This window comes from Branchiostoma floridae, chromosome 1 (assembly GCF_000003815.2).
Source record: "Branchiostoma floridae strain S238N-H82 chromosome 1, Bfl_VNyyK, whole genome shotgun sequence".
NCBI classification, from domain to species: Eukaryota; Metazoa; Chordata; class Leptocardii; order Amphioxiformes; family Branchiostomatidae; genus Branchiostoma; species Branchiostoma floridae.
The window spans coordinates 27,357,126-27,378,895 of NC_049979.1; the positions used below are offsets into that span (position 1 = coordinate 27,357,126).

The 21,770-nt window shown below is 41.5% G+C and overlaps 1 protein-coding gene and 1 long non-coding RNA gene across 3 annotated transcripts; one reads left to right on the plus strand and one right to left on the minus strand.

Moving 5' to 3' along the window:
* The first annotated feature begins 403 nt into the window (after positions 1-403).
* Positions 404-16,986, plus strand: LOC118419075 (protein YIPF3-like). Of its 2 annotated transcripts, none has more exons than XM_035825362.1 (9): positions 404-608; positions 3,480-3,686; positions 4,231-4,337; positions 5,083-5,128; positions 5,641-5,733; positions 6,363-6,494; positions 7,763-7,885; positions 8,899-9,022; positions 16,607-16,986. In XM_035825362.1, exons 1-9 carry the CDS (start codon positions 594-596, stop codon positions 16,621-16,623), a joined length of 864 nt encoding a protein of 287 aa, XP_035681255.1. In that variant the 5' UTR covers positions 404-593; the 3' UTR covers positions 16,624-16,986. The 2 variants fall into 2 exon arrangements, with proteins under 2 accessions (XP_035681255.1, XP_035681248.1); XM_035825355.1 differs by lacking the exon at positions 16,607-16,986 and adding an exon at positions 11,994-12,239.
* Positions 16,827-17,985, minus strand: LOC118419280. The gene is made up of 3 exons (XR_004831613.1): positions 17,621-17,985; positions 17,312-17,481; positions 16,827-16,987 (listed from the first exon to the last, which is right to left on the minus strand). It is a non-coding gene; the product is annotated as an uncharacterized LOC118419280 (long non-coding RNA).
* Positions 17,986-21,770: the final 3,785 nt, after the last annotated feature.

The window sequence follows — 21,770 nt, forward strand, 5'->3', positions numbered from 1 at the left end:
GCAACACGTGACTGTCATCTACTCCACAGCCGAAACAGGAAGCAAGCTAATGCGCAAGGAAACTTGTAGACCAAATTTATCATAATTTTTTGCAACGGTCTAAGAAAGTTTGTGAAACTTGCTTCAGAACAACTTCTCTTCTTCTTTCTTACAAGCGGTTATAAAGACACAACATTACAATCCAAAGGTGGAACCAAAAATGTGTCACCATTTCGTTTGTTAGCAAATTATGTGTTGATATCGATGATCATGTTACCAAGGATGATGTTACACAACAAATTTTCGGCGTCGGTTCAGAAAATACCCCCCTCCCACAGACCGTTGCACAGGTAGAATCAATGCTTCTAAAGGAACCTGCGATTCTTATGCAAAGGAAAAACTTTTCAAAACTATTAACCTGTATCTCTCTCTCCGTCCAAGCTCATAGCATCGTCCCTCTTGCTCTGACGATCGACACAGTAAAATCTTTCGCTCGAGGAAATTTCAATTTCTTGGGAAAAGCCGCCATTTTCCAGGGTCATCAGAGAAGTGCATGGTGGGAGTTGACCCGGAAGTGATCCCTGCCAAAATATCCGGTGGGATTCCGGTTCAAGATGGCGGCGTTCCAGGTGAGTTTGTGACGTGGAGTTTTAAGTTTTATCGTTTTTCGCTTTCTTTATTGTTCTTGCCAGGAAAAAAAATGTAAGGTCCGTGACCTGATATTCCGATAAACGTAAAAACTGACACTACAATAACATATTGGATTTCACTGAGAAGCAAGAGCTCATAAAGTTATATCATACAGACAAAATAAATTAGGGCACAAAATTCACGTTATAAATGTGTATGTCAAATTTTCAAAGACATCTAACGCTACACCGGGACTCCACTAATGATATATATCACTGCCAGTCCATTTTCATTTTTGAATGCCATTCGTGCTTATTAGACTCTATATTACAGTCGTTCAGAGTATAATTTTTGGAATCTGGAATGGAATGCACATTGGTAATTAACGTTATAATTAGTAAAATTATATGTGTTCAGTTGGTATAGACTGGGAGATGTACTACTAGTACTAGTGCGTAATTTGCCTAGTCCTAAGGAAATTTTTAAAAAGTCACACCAAGGAGGTTAAAGATTCTTTAACCTCCTTGGTCACACAGAAGATGGGAAATCATGTCACACTATCACATTTTTCACCTTCATACAGATCTTGAAAATTTGCAATGTCCATATAAACATTTCCATTACAATGTCTATACCTTCAAGTTCAGTATAAATTTTTCCTTGCATTAGACCTGTTTCCAGATATTTAGGCTGACACAATGATTTATCACTTTGCCCATTGATATGTAACTTTGGGATGTCTCTCATAAAATTTGAGGGCTCAGGTCTCAGTTACATATACCTGTTGAATCCTAATACTATTGTGTGACATAATATGATGAATACTAGAGACAAGTTCAGAATTTTGTGTAAAATGCATGCCCTAACCACATGCCTCTCACCCTGGGAAGCCGATTCTCCGACAACCATGATACTGTAAATACATTTAAGTTCGCGGGGATTTAATTTCGAGGTAGCTGAAAGTAGTTGAGTAGTTGAAAGAGTGCTCGAACCCATGATTAGAGAACAGGTTCACATTGACTCCATGCAGTTTGGCTTTATGTCAGGGAGGGGCACTACAGATGCAATTTTCATACTACGGCAGCTCCAAGAGAAATTCCTCTCTAAGAGAAAGGACCTGTACCTTATGTTTGTAGACCTGGAAAAAGCTTTTGATAGGGTGCCCAGGGAAGTTCTATGGTGGGCAATGAGAAAGCTAGGTGTGCAGGAGTGGCTAGTTAGGACTGTGCAATCTATGTATTGCCATGCTAGGTCCAGTGTACGAGTTAACGGCAAATATAGCCCAGAGTTTGATGTCAAGGTAGGAGTACATCAGGGCTCTGTCCTCAGCCCACTCTTGTTCATCATAGTCATGGAAGCAATATCGCGGGATTTTAGAGTAGGCTGTCCATGGGAATTGCTGTATGCAGACGACCTGGGGTTAGCTGCTGAAACTCTCACACTCCTGTCGCAAAGGTTCTCCCCCTGGAAGAACAATTTAAGCTCACACGGCTTGCGTGTGAACACCGGTAAAACCATGGTAGTCCACTGTAAATACAATGACTCTAGACCGTCCAAGGAAACAGGGAAGTTCCCTTGTGGTGTATGCCACAAGGGTGTGGGAGATAACTCTATATTCTGTACCCAATGCAAACACTGGATACATAAGAGATGTACTAAGATCAAGGGTAAACTGAAAGAAGACCCTAACTTTATCTGCCACAGTTGTAGCAACCAAGCACCCACCCCCCCAGAACCACCTTTAATGGAAGCCACTGTCTCCGGTGATACTTTTAAGGTAGTCCCCATCTTTTGCTACTTGGGTGATACCATCGGCCAGTCTGGTGGCTGTGCAGATGCAGTAACAGCCAGGATTAGGTCAGCCTGGAAGAGCTTCCATGAGCTCCTACCCATACTTACAAACCGCAATATCCCCTTTAGGAATCGTGGGCATGTTTATAGCTCATGTGTTAGAGGTGCTATGTTATATGCGTCAGAAACCTGGGCATTGTCGGCCGAAGATGTAAGGAGGCTGGTTAGGTGTGATAATGCTATGACCAGGTGGATATGCTCCAGAAGGCTAGCAGAAAGAGTGCCATCTGAGCAGCTTAGGTGTAGGTTAGGTTTACACAGCATCCATGACATTTTGCGCTACAACAGACTCCGATGGTATGGCCACGTGCAAAGAATGTCCCATGACAGCTGGCCAAGAAAGGTCTTGAACCTGTCTGTAGTGGGCCAGAATCCGCGTGGGCGCCCCAAGAGGAGATGGGTAGACAATATCAAGGAAGATCTTAGGAAACTGCAAAAAGCCAACCCCCTTGACAGAGATGGATGGAGGGCAGCAATTAGACCAAAACGTCTTGACGACACGTCCAACCTCTGCAAGACAGGGAAGAACGGACGCTAAACCGGATAGTGAGTGAGTGAGTGAGTGTAGCGAGAAAAAGGACTTTTCGCGGTGGATTTAAGTTCGCGGTAACACCATAGACTGCAATCTAATACCATAATAGAAAAATGTTCGCGGTGGATTTAAGTTCTCGGTGAAGTGGTCCCCGCGAAAACCGCGAACATTAATCTACCGCGAACATTTCTGCATTTACAGTATTTTGATTGACGGGAGATGCCACAACTTACAAGCCCACTTGTGTTGTGGCCACCATATCTTCAACTGTGACTTGTTTGACAGTACTAGTACTTCCCGAAAAAAGCCTAACACTGCCTAATTTCAACTTAAAATCTACTAAAACCCCACAACGTTGAAGGGTGGAGCCAAACCAGCCCCCCCCCCTTGCCCCTCTTCCTTTTAAAAATTTTTTTGTCGTAATGCACTATTTTTTTAAAGAAAAAGCCCTGCACCTTTGACACATACACAACTTATGCCACTACAGAATCCGAGCGAGGGCTCCGCAGTGATTGACATGAGCACGTTGGAGGACGGCGCAGGGTTGGACGATGACATCAGCATAGCCAGCAGCGGGGAGGAGTTCGTGGACGTGCGGAAGCGTGAGAGAGCGACCAGCGACACGTCAGATGAAGGGGATCCCAACCTGGCCAAGGGTCTGACGGGAGCCCTGGGACAGACTATGGCAGAACAGGTCAGTTTGACTTACTGTAGGAAAAATGCTGACCCAAGCTTTTCTTGTCTTCCACTAGCAAGAAACAGAGATCTGACATCAAAGTGATTAAAACGTTGTACATAGACATCTACCAACATGTTCTCATTTCTGGTTCATAGAAAAAGAGATATGATTATGAACAGACTCACTGAACATAGATCCCCTTGGTGCTGACACCCCTTATAATATTAGTAGAACAATTAAGATATGATGTTGATAATACCAATGTCCTGAATGCATTTCAGTCTTGCATTGTCGAACTGAATATGTGGGATCACTTTGGCTGAAATGTAGAAGAGAAGTATTCTTTTAAGTGAATCCCTACCTTCTGACCTTATTTTTGTTCAAGTCTCCCTGAAAATCATTTTTTTTTTAACTGAAGGGACTACCCTACAAGATTAGTAAATAGATTAAAAAAAAGGGCAGCCAAAGACTCATTCAACATTCTTTTTTCTTAGGCCTTACTTACTGTAACTTTATCATTGTTGTGACTTGCTATCACTTATTTCTTGCTTCTTCCCAGGTGTGGAAGACAGGCTCACAGCAGGCTAAGAAAGCCTTCAACCTTTACGCAAACATAGACATCCTCAGACCATACTTCGATGTGGAGCCAAGGAAAGTCATGAAAAGGTCTGAACATTTTCTGTCCTGGAATTTTGTTGATTTGAGTTTGAATTTGGGGTGCCCTTAAGTTCAGATTGAGCTAATCTTCCAGGGTAGCCTGAGTACCATCCGGATAGTAGTTCGCTCCTATTTTCGCTTCTGCTGTCCGTCTGGAGAAGTGCGCATTCAAACCTTTTGGTGGTAACGTCAGTTAATAAGCGAGGTAAGGAATGGGTTCTAGAGCACTCGTTCGATGACAACAGGACAGAGAGCTTTTCCGGTGTTGGAACACCTGTTCGAATGAGCGTTTGAACCCATTCCATAATTCGCTCATGAGTAGGGGCCAATCAGCGCGTGCTTCCACTTTTTGTACGATTCCAAACGTTGAGATGGTCCGCGTTCCCAGACGGAAACACAGAGAAGCGACTGTATATAGTGTATAATGAATGTCAGAGCTAGAAGCGACTGTTTATAGTATATAATGAACGCCAGAGCGAACTACTTTCCGGATGGTACCCAGGCTACTTCCAGGGCTCATACAATAAAAAATATACAGTATACAAATACATAAACAGATACAATAGCATGCACTCAGATACAGATCAGACTTACATGACTTTGCAGTCTTATATAATTTGATAATTTACTGATTTGATGTCAATGTGTAATTTTTGGTGTTGATTTTTTTTATTTGTATTGTTGTTTCTCAGATTTTCCTGACACCTCACCTAAACTCATGTGTATAAATATTATGATTATTGTGCTTTGACAGGTTACTGCACACTTTTGTTCCATCGAGAGTCATTTCTATCCCACAGGTACGTTTAGGCCACTTGCGTTTTCATTTGTATTCTATATATATACAGTCCAATACATGTATCTCTTACAATGTTACATGCACACAGTTAAATATGCAGTGCATGGAGGGAATAAACTCAATATCATTATTAAAAACAAGGATTGAGATCCCTAGCAACTTTTTTGTAACTGCATGAGCCAGTTTTGTTTTAGACTTAAGAAGGGGTTGACACAGTATCATTTGGTATGTAGATAGCTTAGGTGATACTTGGTAAAGAATATGCATAATATTTTACCTGTACCCTTTTGTCAAGCTACTAGCAATACTATCCCAGTAGGCTCGCCCTATAGTATTGTGTATGAGAAAAAAATTGTCGATATTTACAATATTACAGCTAATGTGCTACACTAAAGCTCGGATCGGCTCCTGACAGAAGAGGAAGAATTAAAAAGAACACACCCACAAAACAATGTCAGGGAAGACATACATGTAAGTGTGCAATTCAGAATCTAATTTCATTTGATCCTGCAGAAAGTTGCCAGTGAGCTGTATGGACCCCTGATGATTGTCTTCACCCTGATAGCAGTTCTACTGTACAACATGAAGTCTTCTGGCCATACTGTAGTAAGTACAGCAGACAGTCTGTCAACACATAGTCGGTCGCTTAGTTCAAAATGTCTTAAAGTTTAGCACAACATAACACAAGTATAACATAACATAACAGGTCAGATACTTTTCATTATGAAGGTTAGACATCCATGAATATTTAAATAATCTGTACAACTTAATAAGATTTGTAGATTTACTTCCAGACGTTTTGAGTGACATCCATCACTAAATTTGTCTAGAATGAACTGGCCTGGCAGAACAAGTCAATACTACTACATCTAAATGGTTGAACAGGTAAAACATATAAGGATTATATGCAAATGTCACTCAGATAGCTCTTACGGTAAGACAACATCTCAGGAACTATTATTGTCAGATGTACTATCAAACAATGGATAGTGAGTGAGTACTTATTTGTTCTGCCAATACATTCTAGTGACGCTGAAGAAGAGTGATGGATGTCACTCAAAACTCCGGAAATAAATCTCTGAATTTTATCCAGTTAGAGAAAGTGATTTGTCTTCAAACATAACAAAACAGAGCATAGCATAACAGAGCCTGACATTACACAATATAATACATACATTTTGTAATGGTGTGCTTGATACAAATGTATATGATAACCATGTTCTTTGTCCTCCCAGAGAGAAGGTACGTTGATGGGGACTGCCTTCTTTGTGTGCTTTGGTTACTGGTGGGGAACCTCAGCACTGCTGTACTTCATCGCTTACATCTGTAACACTCACATAGCAGCCATCCAGGTCCTGTCACTCACAGTAAGTACAGATATACTTCATCGCTTACATCTGTAACACTCACATAGCAGCCATCCAGGTCCTGTCACTCACAGTAAGTACAGATGTACTTTATTACTTACATCTGTAACACTCACATAGCAGCCATCCAGGTCCTGTCACTCACAGTAAGTACAGATGTACTTCATCGCTTACATCTGTAACACTCACATAGCAGCCATCCAGGTCCTGTCACTCACAGTAAGTACAGATGTACTTCATCGCTTACATCTGTAACACATAGCAGCTATCCAGGTCCTGTCACTCACAGTAAGTACCAAGGACAAAGGTGCAAGATATAAGATTTGTAGAGCTGGATATGTTTTGAAAATGTACATTTCAAGTTCAACACTGAGGGACATGACAGATGACATTCAAGAAGGGTGTTCTGAACCAGGTTATTATTTTGGTTATCACATGGAATTCTACTGTAATTGCACAGGCTTCCACGGAATAATAATTCGAACGCATTTCAATTGCATCGAGTGTGCTGCCGTTGAAAATTAGAATACCGGATTGCTGCTGTTTTTACAGTTTTTTGTTCAAGGACACCAAATTTTCTCAGCTTCTGGCGCATTTTACATTAAAAAGTGAGTGAGAATGACATAAATAAAATACAAAACAGTGTATTCCACATCACCCTCAGTCCCAGCCCTCTCGCAGGTCAGATCACTCTCCAACCTTTGGGCGATCTTTCCCACGGTAGGGCTGGTACCTTGGGTGATACAGAATGCAACGTGCTGTATTTTACATGAATGACATTAACTTGAGTAGGTCAGCAAATTAAAGTTAACCCATTCCAGTTTTACAATGGACAAAACCTATGATGTATTTGATTTTCATTTACATGTCTGTCCATCATTACTACTGACCTTATTTGATCTAAGACCTTTAAATATATACTTCACTTAACTGTCATTGTTTCGCCAAATAGCAATTACTCAAGCAACTGGATATGGTCAATAAGGGGTCAAAAGGATTATGGCTGAGACACAACGATTAACGGTTTCGACCTTATATTGAACAGTCTTCATCAGAATGAAAAGAGAGTGATACCGCACTTGCTTTAATAGCCTCTACTCTAGTTGGAGCAGGGCACTAAGAACACTCAAGCAACGGGATATACTTTTGGAAATGGCCAGATGTTTCAGATAAGATCTTATCTTTCATCAGTGACAGTGAAGAGATCTTTTCGTATCTTACTATTTGGATGTGAAACCTTCATTAACGTACTGTCATTGTTGTTACAGGGATATGCACTTGTGGCCCACTGCGTAGTGTTGTTCCTGGGTACAGCCTTCCACTCCGTTGGTTCACACTCCATGTTCTACCTCATGTGGGCTGTCTTCGGAGGACTCTCCACCATCAAGATGGTAAGGGGCAGCAGTCTGGTACATCCTGTACGCAGTTTTGTCTTTCTATTTCATGAAATTTACAATTTACAAATGTATGTCTATACCGGTGCAATGGCCGAGTGGGTAGAGTGTTTGCCTTGCATTCGGTATGTCGTGAGTTCGATCTAATGAGGAAGAGTATGGAAGTTAAACACACATCACTACCAGCGGGCCAGCCCCCTGCTGTAGTGGCTTGCACATGTGTGGCTCAAGGGCTTCGAAGTGGAGATGGGCGCCGCCCTACGCATCTGTAGATGCATGGGCAACTTTAACTTTTAATGTCTATACCTTCCTGGTCGCTCCACTTAAAAAAGAATTAAGACGACCGACACACTTGATTTCTTTGGCAGGAATACCTGGGTTTATTCTAATGATTGAAAGAATCTCAATACAAATTGCAAAGATTTGTAAACCATCTTTGACATCTTGCCTGTTGGTTGTCATGGTAACCAATAGACATCGTCCTCTTGTCCGGCAGAAATTTTTATTTCCCTTTGTCGGGGATGCCTAAGCATTTGCACAAATTTTATGAGATTCGCACAAAATTTAAGTAAAACGCACAAATCATTGTGCGAAAATGTATAAATCTTATGTGATATGAATGAACTACTATGTGAAATGCTTGAAGTGTACCTTTTGGTCCCTGTGAAGTGTAAGTTTTAGTTGTTTTACTCATGTATGCTGTTAAAATACACTTTTGATTTATTTATTGGAATTGCATCAATATAATACTTGCGGATCACATCAATACGTATACATATAAACATTACATTGATACACTGAAAAGATAGAGCATTGGTTAAAAAACTATTAACGTTAAATACAATAAATCTACATTCAGGATGTGATCTAAGATATAAATTAGGCACTCAAGGATCGTAATCTCTGCTTGAACAATCTGAGGCTTTGGGCTTGCTTTACTGATTGCTGCAGTTCATTCCAAAGTCGGGAAGCATAAGGGATGAAGGTAGATCTTTTTTTGTTCCCTGTAGGTTTTAGTGTACCTGTCCAGGACATCAGGACAGACCCAGAGACTGGTGTTGACGGGAACCTGTGCTGCACTACATCTCCTCTTCCTCCTGTACCTGCACTTTGCCTACCACAACATTGTAGAAGGTCAGTAGGAACGTTTACTTGCAGGGCTCGAAATACCACCTGCATATGCAGGTTAGTGCAGGTAAAATTGTAGCTGTGCAGGTATTTCTGATGTCTACCTGCACCTAACCTGCACTTGTCCAAGTACTGGGTTTTATACATAAATGTCCTATGATGTAGGTGTATGTGGATTGTTATTAGCTGCACGGACTGTTACCACCTGTAAAGTATAAAAGAAAAAATAGCAATGGTTCCTGACCAATTTTAGTATGATCCATACTTCCTTATTTCAGAGTGGTACAGGCAGGGCTCTAGCCAGCTGGACATTTTTTTCCGTCAGCCAATTCCCATTGTCGCGAAAGCACTATTCCAGGAGTTAGAGAAACTGAACTGAGACCTTGAAAAACGGGTTTTAATGAGATTATCGTATGCGAAAAGGCACCGACACACATTGTCAACAATCATAACAATAGCAAAACAAACAGTGTGTGGCTTTTACGGCCGTGGACGGCGTCCCCAAGCAGCCTATAGCTTCCACCAAGGAGCTTTTATCAGATTTTTGTCCGTCAAAGTTGACGGATTGGTTTTAAAATTTTTCCGTCACACGCAGCAAATTTCCGTCAATTGACGGAAAAACAGACGCTGGCTAGAGCCCTGGGTGCAGGTAAAATTTGTCTGGTGCAGGTTATTTTCAATGTTACCTACACTAGTGTAGGTATGCAGAAAAAAGGATTTCGAACCCTGGTATGGTAGAGGTAGTCCAGAAATAAGCAGGGTAAGGCCACACCAATTTTATTTCTTGCTTCCCGGATTCGCCTGTCCTTTTTTTCATTTAAAAAAAAATTAAGTCCCAATAAAAATGGTACAGGTTTTGCTATCACAAACCTGTAAATATTACCATTTAGAGCCACATAACACATAATTGCAGTCTGAATAGAATGCCTTTTATTCAGAACATTGGTAATAAATCAAAGGAAGGTATTCATTGTATAAATCCTGCCATCTATCCTCACCTCAGACCTTTTGAAAAAAAATTGTAATTTTTTTTTTACCTTTCGGTCCAATTTTTTCTGCAAAAATCTGAGAAGAAACAAATGAATCTGGTGTGGCCTAACAGTTGCTTGAAGATAATGGTGTAATGGCCAAGTGGGTAAAGTGTTCACTTGCAGTTGGTAGATCGTGAGTTCCATCATACGAAAGACTGAAATGGCACATTCTAATTTGTCTGCTAAGCATTTGGGGTAGAGGATAGTAGTTGAAAACACACCCAAACCACTATCAGTAGACCTGGCCCCCAGAGATGGGTGCACCATTTGGTGCAGGAATGACATTGATTTTAACCTTTTTGACACTTACTAAAACAACTGGATAGCATTTGTCTTTCTTCAGTGACTTGAAGAGAAACTTTAATGTTATTAACAGTGTTGGGGAAGGTTTAACTACTGCATTGTTGCATAACACGCAGGTTCGTACTTAACAGTACACACTGCATGTTCAGACAGATTTAATTGCTCCACTCACACCAAGATGAAGCCCTTCTCTTTTTGATAAGTGTGGTGGGTCATTTTACTTAATGGGGATGTGTCTCTCTTCAAACACGGGACCTACGTTTAATGTCCTAATCGAGGTACCTCCATAACCAAAGCTAGGTACTCATTTTCACCTTATGTAAGTGAGGAAAGTTGTGTTGAGTGCCTTTCCAAAGAGCACAAAATCAGTGCACAACAAGACCTCTGGCCTTGGAGCCAAACTGTTAATGCAATGCGATGTCACTTAATCAAATAGCATTTACTCACAAGAAGTTAGTACAAGCTGCATTTTCAGAGAGATTTAATTGCTCCATTCATACCAAGATGAAGCCCTCCTGTTTTTGATAAGTGTGCTGGTTCATTCTACTTAATGGGAATGTGTCTCTCTTCAAACACGGGACCTACGTTTAATGTCCTAATCGAGGTACCTCCATAACCGAAGCTAGGTACTCATTTTCACCTTATGTAAGTGAGGAAAGTTGTGTTGAGTGCCTTTCCAAAGGGCACAAAATCATCAGTGCTGTGCATAACAGGACTTCTGGGCTTGGAGCCAAACTGTTACGCAGCGCGATGCCGCTTAACCAAATGGAACTTTCTGACAAGAAGTTTAAGAAGAAACCTGTTAGCGTGAAACCCTCCAAAATGGCAGACTCCGCTTGTTGGATGGTTTGTTGGATGGTTTCTTCATCAATGGTAGACTATGGGTGTCAGGAATAGGTGCCAATTCTACCAGCCTCCAGCCACTCTTGCAGTGATGATGCCACTATGCTTTATAGCACTATGCAATGGTGCATCTTTGCCATAAGTCACTGTGTCACAGATGGATCTACACTCAGCTGAAAGATATCCAAGTACATGCATGTGGAGTGTCTGGGTCTCATTCACCGCTCTTGACCCGCTTTATATATTAAGTGCCTCAACAACTGTCCTTTGAGAGTGAGCATGTGTTGAGACTGAGAGCCCATGGCTTTCAGCTTGGCATCTAGCCGGTTCCAAATGCAATTGAATCTCAGGATATGGTGTTTATCCTTCAATATTCTTCATGGGATATACGAAAAAGCGAATTTTCTTGTTTTGGTGCTGAAGGTTGTTATCTTGTTAGACTAGACCTTCATTTGCTTCTCCAAGAAAAAGTCCTTTGGTGGACCAAGTGTGAAGAACACTGACTACTACTGCCACCCCATGTCAACTTTAGAGTGCACTTCTATACGATATCTGATTCTGTTCTACTATATGGAGTGTGGTTCTCGTAGCCTACTCCACTTCAAGATACTAATCATAACAGAGAACATTGTGTGAACGTTTTATATCTAATTCTATGAGTTTGTTGGTGAGTAGATGTACTTTAAATTTGTAGATCTATTCCTTGCTTACTAACACTTACTAGTTTTATGTTTTGTTTCTGTAGTGGTGGTGGTGGCTCGAGCTGGTCTGATCTTTCCTATCTTCTGTCTCACCTGTAGACTTGGACCAAACGCTCCAGCTCCGCGTGGCTCCCGTTTCGTTCTCGCGCCACGACCTCGGCCCCGTCAGATCCACCCACCCCGTTATCAGGAGGGTCATCGACCCCCGGGCCGTCGACCCCATGGCGGGGGCGCAGGAAGTGGGGAAGAGTAAGACCCGAATGGAGAGGGACACGAACCAGCAGCTTGTCGAACTCGGTCTGAAGGACGGGCTAGATAAATCTGTGCACAGTATGTAAACGTTCCTTGCTATCTATAAACAAAAAAGATTACAAATTCCAATCATCATATAATAGCAATGCATAGATCACAAGTCAATCAATGTGCACAACGCCTCTTGTATCACAATCATGCAGAACTGACAAAATTTCAAAAAAGATTGATTCAATTTTACATGCCTGTGAAGCCATTCTCTTAAAGCTATAAATGCAGATGATGCATGCAGATGATGTACAATGTGCACGCAGATCTCCGTGGTAATAGCCGTTGTCCCTCTGCTTGTGTCCCCAGATGACCCCGGAAGGGAGAATGCAGTCCTACAAAAGTCTGGTCAAGATGGACGACAAATCAGAAAACTAGGCATGGCCCCGCCTGGAGACCAGGCTATTGGGAAGCCTAAAGATGAGACTATAGGGAAGCCTGGAGACCAGGCTATTGGGAAGCCTAAAGATGAGACTATTGGGAAGCCTGGAGACAAGGCTACTGGGAAGCCTTTAGACCAGGCTATAGAAAATCCTGGAGACCAGGCTGTTGGGAAGCCTGGAGACCAGGCTATTGAAAAGACTGGAGATCGGGCTATTGAGAATCCTGGAGACAAGGCTAGAAAATGAGAAGTAATGAGTGAGCGATATCATCAAAACTATGAAGACTATGTACACCAGTCTCAAGCACAAGATACCGGACATTCAGGACACAGAACAAAAGTCTGCCCGTGTGGCATGACGTCATTGTAAAGGCTATGCATAGCTGGATGTAGATATTTCTCTTGTTCGACATGGCAGTGGGCTTGTGGTGTCCAAACTCTTCTCCCAATCCTGCGACTAGCTTTATACTGTCAGTAGCAAGTATGACGACACTCAAGCTACACAAAGTCAGATGTCTATGGTTGGCTAAAATTTCTACAAAATGTAAGGTGATTGGCCAAGGCCTGTTTGTATGAATGTACATGTCCAAAGATGGTGTTAAGGGATCGGGCACACCACATAGTGAGAGGCAATAGGAAAAAAAGTGATTTATGGATATGACACTCTTTAGTACAAAGCAATCTTTATATTTGTATATATGTACAATATCAATTGTAAGAGGTTGAAGAGGGGCTAAAATAAAGCTTAGGCAAGATGACAGAATGTATAATTTCCTGTTACTTTAGCTTTTACAAGTAACATTCAAAATGTTCAGAGTCTGGTCTTCACCCAGGAACAAAGGTTACAACTTAGATTTTTTGGCATTATCGTAAATTACAAAGCCTTATACATTTTGTATAAATATATATGAAAGTCAAATCATTGTTGTCACTACTTTGCTAGCTATGTTTTTTTTTAAATCAGTAGGTACTGAGTAGCCTGGGCACCATCTGATTTCTACCGGGGATCCTTACACTTGCTACCCTAAAAGAATTGTATTTAGGGTAGCGAGTGTAAGGAGCCCTGGTAGAAATCAGATGGTGCCCAGGCTAGGTAAGGAGTGAGAAAAACCATGAGTAAGTATGGAGCTTGAACTGTGATAGGAACTCTGGGTCGTTTCTCAAGCTCTCTGTGCCATGTCATCAAGGAGGCAATGGAAGCCTGTGTGATACACCTGAGAAGCCTGTGTGATGCGAAAAGTGATCACCTGGTCCGGAACACCTGTATCAAACATTATCACGGCCCAGGTAGGACATGAATAGGACGTACACAAACCCATCTTTGGTTGTACTCAGAATTGTACATATTCATATAATGGAGTAAATTCATGGGGAAACCAGTGTAATATAGTAGTCAAAGCCTTTGAGTCCAGCAGAATTTGCTCACGTGAAAGGGAGGTATTTGAGACTCCAGTTGCCATCTCAGCTTGACGTCATACACACTCGAGGAAGAGGCGGTCATCCATTGTGAATAATGGGAGAACCAAGAGATGCGTAATGCACAAAACACAAGTATACTTGTCATAAAGGTGTACAAACTGCTTTTGCTATTTATATGCAATGAATAAACAGACTGATGAACTAAGAGCTCTAAAACACTTGACCTAGTTCTTCATGATAATGTCAAACAGCCTTGTGGCACGTTGATACACCGGATCCCCTCAACCTAGGAAGTTAAGCAACGTGCAGTCCAGTCATTACTTGGATGGGAGACCACCAAGGAAGACTGGATGCTGTAGCCTGACCAATAATTCACGAATTTGTCTTTCGTAAGGGACGTAAAATGGGGGTCCTGCGTTCGAGGAGGTACCTCTAGCATACTAGTATATCAGCCTCATTACTACAAAAAAAATTGGGTACCTACTGGCTGCAAGTAATACACCAGATTTATTTTTAATACACCCAGTATCATTCCTACTTTTCTTGTTTGCTACCACTCCTGTATGATTCTGCTATCCTGGCCACTTTCAATATAAAGGTTGCCGATTCACAAACCTCAACTTGAATAAAGGTCATTGTTGTATGCATGTGTACAATACCATAGCTGCATTGGGCACAAAATGGGTACCTGACTTCGGTTGGGGTCGACATTTTTTTCCGTCAGCCAATTCCCATTGTCGCGAAAACACTATTCCAGGAGATAGAGAGACTGAACTGAGACCTTGAAAAACGGGTTTTAATGAGATTATCGTATGCAAAAGGGCACCGACACACATTGTCAACAATCATAACAATAGCAAAATAAACAGTGTGTGGCTTTTACGGCCGTGGACGGCGTCCCCAAGCCGCCTGTAGCTTCCACCAAGGAGCTTTTATCAGATTTTTGTCCGTCAAAGTTGACGGATTGGTTTTAAAATTTTTCCGTCACACGCAGCAAATTTCCGTCAATTGACGGAAAAACGGATGTTGGCAAGAGCCCTGGTTGGGGTAAAAGGTAAAAAGGTGGTGGAAGGAGAGGGTTGGGCTCCACCTCCCAATACTGTGTCCTAGACACAGTAGATAACAACCCACTGCTCCTACAGCCTCAAAAGACTTTAGACCACCTTCACGTACAGTTACCTCTTTTATCGTGTACAACTATGACTAATAGAATGTGACTGGTACCTTCATGATGATGATGATGATGATGACTGGTTTATTCAAACACATATAATATACATGACCCAGATAGCAGCCCTAAGGCTGAATTGATAGGCACATTTACATTTACAATTGCAATAAAATACATATTGTCATCATTAAAACAGGCATTCTACCGACTAACACCATTAAGCTAACATCTAAAAACTATTCACACAGAGTCATCGTTTAGCAGGGAAACCATATAGTTAATCGGGCTTCTCTTGAAACGAGTAGTGTTCGCTTTCAGAGTCTGGAGCCTGTTACTAGACCGAGTCTCTCTACCTGAGATCTCCCCACGGCATGGTGGGAGCCAGTTTCTGTAGATCGGGGATCTCCAGATGGAACTAGCATACGTTCTGCACAGTTCCTCTCGTCTCTGAGACAGTGGTGTGAGAGAGAGTTCAGTGAGTGCAGAGCTGTAGCAGGTGTAGTTCTGTCCAAGGATTATCTTACATGCTCTCTTCTGTACTCTCTCTATTGACCTAGATTCAGCAACGGTCAAACCTGGATGCCATACTTGGCATACGTATTCTAAAACCGGGCGAACAAAACCAATGTAGATAAGAACAAGGTCACAGGTAGTCAGGCAATACTTGGACAGTGTTCTTAACATGTACAGTCTTCTGCTTCCCTTCCCTACAATCCCTTCAACATGTTTCGTCCACCTGAGGTTGCTTTGCAATGTAAGACCTAAAATACGTGCAAACTCGACGACCTCCAGCTGTGTAGGACCAACTGTGATCACAGGTGGGGGTGGGGGGTGCTTCATGAAACAGAACACGAGGACTTTACATTTCGGCGGATTTAATGTCATGTGGTTGTCATACCATAGAACATACTGCAGATGAGGTTTGGGACATCTATGACCTATATCATCATATAGCCGGGCGCCTTGGACCAATCAGAAGGCCCCGTTCCATGTTGGTTATGACGCCGTAACACATAAATCCTGGCCAGAGTGTATTGCTCCTTCTGAATCGTCTGTTTCATTCGGTGGTTATAGCAAAGGACCAGGCGTTATCACACCGTATACACCTCGGGGCGGGTACCCTGAATCAATGGGTTGATACATTAACTCATGGAACAATCACATTGTCATTCTGTAATGCATTTGATCTCAAAAATTTTCCTCCTAGACAACATATGAAAATCATTTGTTTTGATTATCCTAAGACACACATTAATATGAATTCTGTATGTCTTTGTGCAGTTCTTTTATCAATGGAATAATATTGAGATTTAGTTCCTAAGTTTGAGGTTGAAATAGGTACTGCTAAGGATACTCCAGGATCTGTAATATTAGTATTGAAATATTGTGTGTAATATTAGTATTGAAGTGTCTGATGTCAGTTTTCTCCCTCTTATTCAGCACTGGAAGGCATCTGAAAAGGACATGATGCAGCAGACATGATGTTAGAAGTCAACTCACTGTCACCACATGTACCACTGCTGTAACCAACATGTACCGCCACATGTACCACTGCTGTAACCAACATTTACCACTGCTGTAACCAACATGTACCACCACATGTACCACTGCTGTAACCAACATGTACCACCACATGTACCACTGCTGTAACCAACATGTACCACCACATGTACCACAGCTGTAACCAACATGTACCACCACATGTACCACTGCTGTAACCAACATGTACCACCACATGTACCACTGCTGTAACCAACATGTACCACCACATGTACCACTGCTGTAACCAACATGTACCACCACATGTACCACTGCTGTAACCTAGATGTACCATCACCATATGTACCACTGCTGTAACCTAGATGTACCATCACCATATGTACCACTGCTGTAACCAACATGTACATGGTGTACCACCACATGTACCACTGCTGTAACCAACATGTACCACCACATGTACAACTGCTGTAACCAACATGTACCACCACATGTACAACTGCTGTAACCTAGATGTACCATCACCACATGTACCACTGCTGTAACCAACATGTACCACCACATGTACCACTGCTGTAACCAACATGTATCACCACATGTACCACTGCTGTAACCAACATGTACCACCACATGTACCACTGCTCTAACCAACATGTACCACCACATGTACCACTGCTGTAACCAACATGTACCACCATATGTACCACTGCTGTAACCAACATGTACCACCACATGTACCACTGCTGTAACCAACATGTACCACCACATGTACCACTGCTGTAACCAACATGTACCACCACATGTACCACTGCTGTAACCTACATGTACCACCACCACATGTACCACTGCTGTAGCCAACATGTACCACCACATATACCACTGCTGTAACCAACATGTACCACCACATGTACCACTGCTGTAACCAACATGTACCACCACATGTACCACTGCTGTAACCAACATGTACCACCACATGTACCACTGCTGTAATCTAGATGTACTGTCACCACATGTACCGCTGCTGTAACCTCGTCACCACATATACCAATGTTGTAACCTAGCCGTACCATTGTCACGTGTACCACTGCTGTAACTTGGCATCAACACATGTTGCAAAGTCACCACATGCTGTAACCTAGATGTACTGTTACATGTACCACTGCTGTATTCTATATGTACCATCACAACATGTACCACTGCTGTAATCTATATCTACCATCGCAACATGTACTGTTGTAACCTAGATGCACCGTCACCACATGTACCTAGTCTCTACCGGACTCCGGATCGCTGGAAAATCGTAGAAATGGAACAAATAGAGAGGAATATAACCGGCCAGGGAACAGCTCGCGATCCGCGGTCGCGTTACTGTTGCCTAGCGGGCTATATTCCTCTGGCCGGCATACTCCTCTATTTGTACCATTTCTACGATTTTTTCCAACAACTCGGAGTCTGGTAGAGACTAACATGTACCACTGCTGTAACCTTGCCATACTATTGTCACTGTGATGTACCTGTGACTGCTATATCCTACATGTACCATCTGATCACCACATGTACCACTGCTGACCTAGATGTACCACAATCCACCAGGAATGTGCATTAGATTGATGCTGGAAGTCACCTAATGTATTTACATGTACCACTGCTGTAACCTAGATGTGCTGTCACAAAGAGTACCACTGCTATACACTAGACATGCTGTTACCACTACCAATGCTGTGTTAAACTTTTCGCTGTCACAATGAACCACTGCTGTCACCACATGTACATGTGCCTGGACTGCTGTAAAAAGACTACATTCTGTCAATCTTTCTCTGCTGCATAAAGGTCAATTTGATACCAGCAACATACTGCACTCTTGTGTTGAATGCCAATGCAATGCAAAGCAATGCCAATGCAATGGTTTCTCGTATTTTTACAGAGGAATTTTGCCGACACTCTTCTGTACTGTACTCTACTGTTACAGTAGAGAAACTTTGAATTTAAGTTGCTTTTTGAGACACAAAAGGGATTAGAAAACAGATGCTAAAGTCGCAGAATATTTGAATGTCAAAGTCAAGATAATGGTGTAAAGGAACAATTAATGTTCTGTTGTATACCCTGTCTGTTTAGTGACCTTTAGTCATTTGATCTCTTAGACTTCATAATAAAGGCAACTTTTTAGCCAAACTTTCTTTTTTGCATGCTCACATCAGTTTTGGGGTTCCCATAGAATGTCATCTATTATAGAAGTTGTGGACAAATATGACAAAAATGTAATAACTAAGCCATGCAAGTGTTCAAATTTTCCACATCTAGGTACTTTTATTTTCATTTGACTTTATGTTTCAACCTTTTGTATATTCTTGTCTCATTTCCCATTTCACCACTTCAGTTCTGAATTAACTTTTTGGACAAAAATGTATTTGAGTCCTTGTCTCACTTCAGACTGAGCTAGTGGTATGTTATGAATATGGTCGTGGTTAAGCAATATGTTATGACGCAAAGAATTTCCTATGGTTTTCCTCAAGCTCATTGTTTCACTGTTCAATTCCCAGTCTTGAAGTCCTTCTACAGCTACCAAAAACGAACAAGAAACAGCTATGACTTCAAATACAAGAGTTACCAACCTAGGATTGATGTGTTCAAAAATTCGTATTTTCCCAGAACTATCGTAGAGTAGAATTTGTTATCACCAAGCACAGTACGGGCATCTTCTCTGAATAGCTTCAAAGAACGCTTGCAGATAGATGTACAAAAGTTAGGTGTGACGGGTCGTTCGGTGTAATATAACCAGCTGCTGCCGCGCCGCGTGCCTGCGAAGCTGGTGTGTTACGCCGAACGGCGGTTATACCGGCTATATAGATACAGATACAGCTAATAAGTATCTAATACCAGCTCAAAAACGAGCTACAGCTTCTTTCTTCAGACTGCCAAAGACAAACTACTAGTATTATAAAACTCTCTCGATGACAACTGTTTTCCTCCTGTATACAGTCTTCTTACAACTGTTCACTGCTATCTTCTAGCAATATAATTTTCATCATCCATCAATTGAGGCTTTGCACTCCACACTCAACAGGTCCGTTTTAAAAAAAATACCTCAAGAACTTTACCCGTGTTCGAAGCCAGTATGGTAATTTTTGATGAAGTAAGTTTTAAATTACAGCCTGCAGACTATTTGTCAGTGTCTCTGTAATGTTATCTTATTATTCGGGATAAATCTATAGAGGAAAAGGCTGTCTATTGAGGATCAAGTATTAAAAGAGCAACATGCTTTTAAGAAGCCCTCTTCTCAATAAACACAAAAATTCATACCATTTCATGGGGTATTAAGACCCACACTTCAACCAAGGTTCAGCAGACGTCATACATGTATACACCAAACTAATAATTGCTTTCAGTAAATCATAATTATTTCTATTTAGATGATAATTAGTTATAGTTTCATGCAACCTTATGTTTAGTGAGATGATAATTGTCTACACATGTGTACGTCTGTTTTGTGTATTTAGATATTGCTTATGGATATTTTTATCAATTTTGCGCGAGGATAGTAAAACTGGTACTTTGTACAATAAACTGGTAGATTGAACGTGTCTACACGAAAGGCTATGTCGAGTCAATGTTAAGGATAGCATATTTCTATTGATATCTCAAGTCTAACTATGATAAGATAAATATAAGGATTCGGTCACAGAGGTCGTGCGATCGTCGTGCGATTTTGATGCCATAGGATTTTAAAGTAGACAGAACCACCCACCGCCATGGATCCAAAACAATAGTTTGTGTACCAGGGCAGTTGAACTTTGCAGGAGGTAGATGTTAATATTTTAATTTGTGCTCAAAAATGTTAGCGATCGTACGACGATCGCACGACCTAAAGAGATGTAGATTTAGAAAAAGATGAAGGGACCGCAAAATATATCTAATTCTATTTTTACCCACAACAACACAGCCTCAGTTTATTGGGAGTAATCGAAAAATACTCTATAGATATGTTTTATATTTGCATTGGATGATGGCTGTTTTTTTTTAATTGATAATGATTGTCGACAACTCGGCCACCAATGACTTTACAGTGGCATCGGACAGACTACCACTGAATAATCAACTCAATGGACAGACAATTGGCGATACATATGCATAATGAGGACCCATGTTAAACTGGTTCATCCGGATATGTATTTCCCATTTCGTGACTAAGATACTGGTCATATCACCCACTTGGCTGTGTGAAGCAGGTAGGTCTTCTCAATTTACTCATAGATGTTTCTTTCATTCGCAGTTTTCTCGATCACTTTCTTCTTACAGTACTCTAGTTTGAGACAATAGGAAAAGCTCTTATGTTTTATACGTCGATGTAGGTTAGACATCCAGGTAATAAGAAACGCTAAAAAGTAGTTACTCGAGCAACTCAAACCATATCCAGTTGCTTGAGTAACTTTTTGGCGTATCTTATGTTGTATGTTGTGTCGCTACAATTGAACGTTGGCTATGAAAGTTTATCACCATGATCGTATTTCGTACTATATATTTGAGTGCCGTTAATCTTTTGACCATACAATATTGCAATGTCAATTTAAAATACGTCAAAGAGACAGATGGATATCATTCGAAGTTTTTTTTTCTCGATCGCATTTTTCTTACTCTAGTTTGAGACAACAGGAAGAAACTCTTTTCGAGTGGTTGTAACAACTCTGGGTCCGAAAACAGATTGATGCCGTATATGACAGACTACTCCACATTGTCCTTAACCTGGAATCCAGTCAACTGCTGGCTCGACCTTATACCGTAGTTAGTGCAGGCTCTCTACGGGGCCAGGGAAGCTCCCAGCCGCCGGGGTAATCGGCCACACCCGGTAGGATTTTCACGCGGTTAGACTTCAGCCCAGGGGGATAATTTTCCGTAGCCTCTACCAGGCTCCGTGGTTCGGTGGTCTAATTGTAGAAATTGGTCAAATAGAGTCAATACAGTAGAAGCCAGTTAATTGCACAACGGATTAACGCACACTTCTGTTAACTGCACGGAATCCCCAAATCCCAAACCGGTGCTGTCCAGCTAGATACTTCGCATTATTGCACCAGCCGGATATTGCACAAATGCAGTGCAATAGCCGTGCATA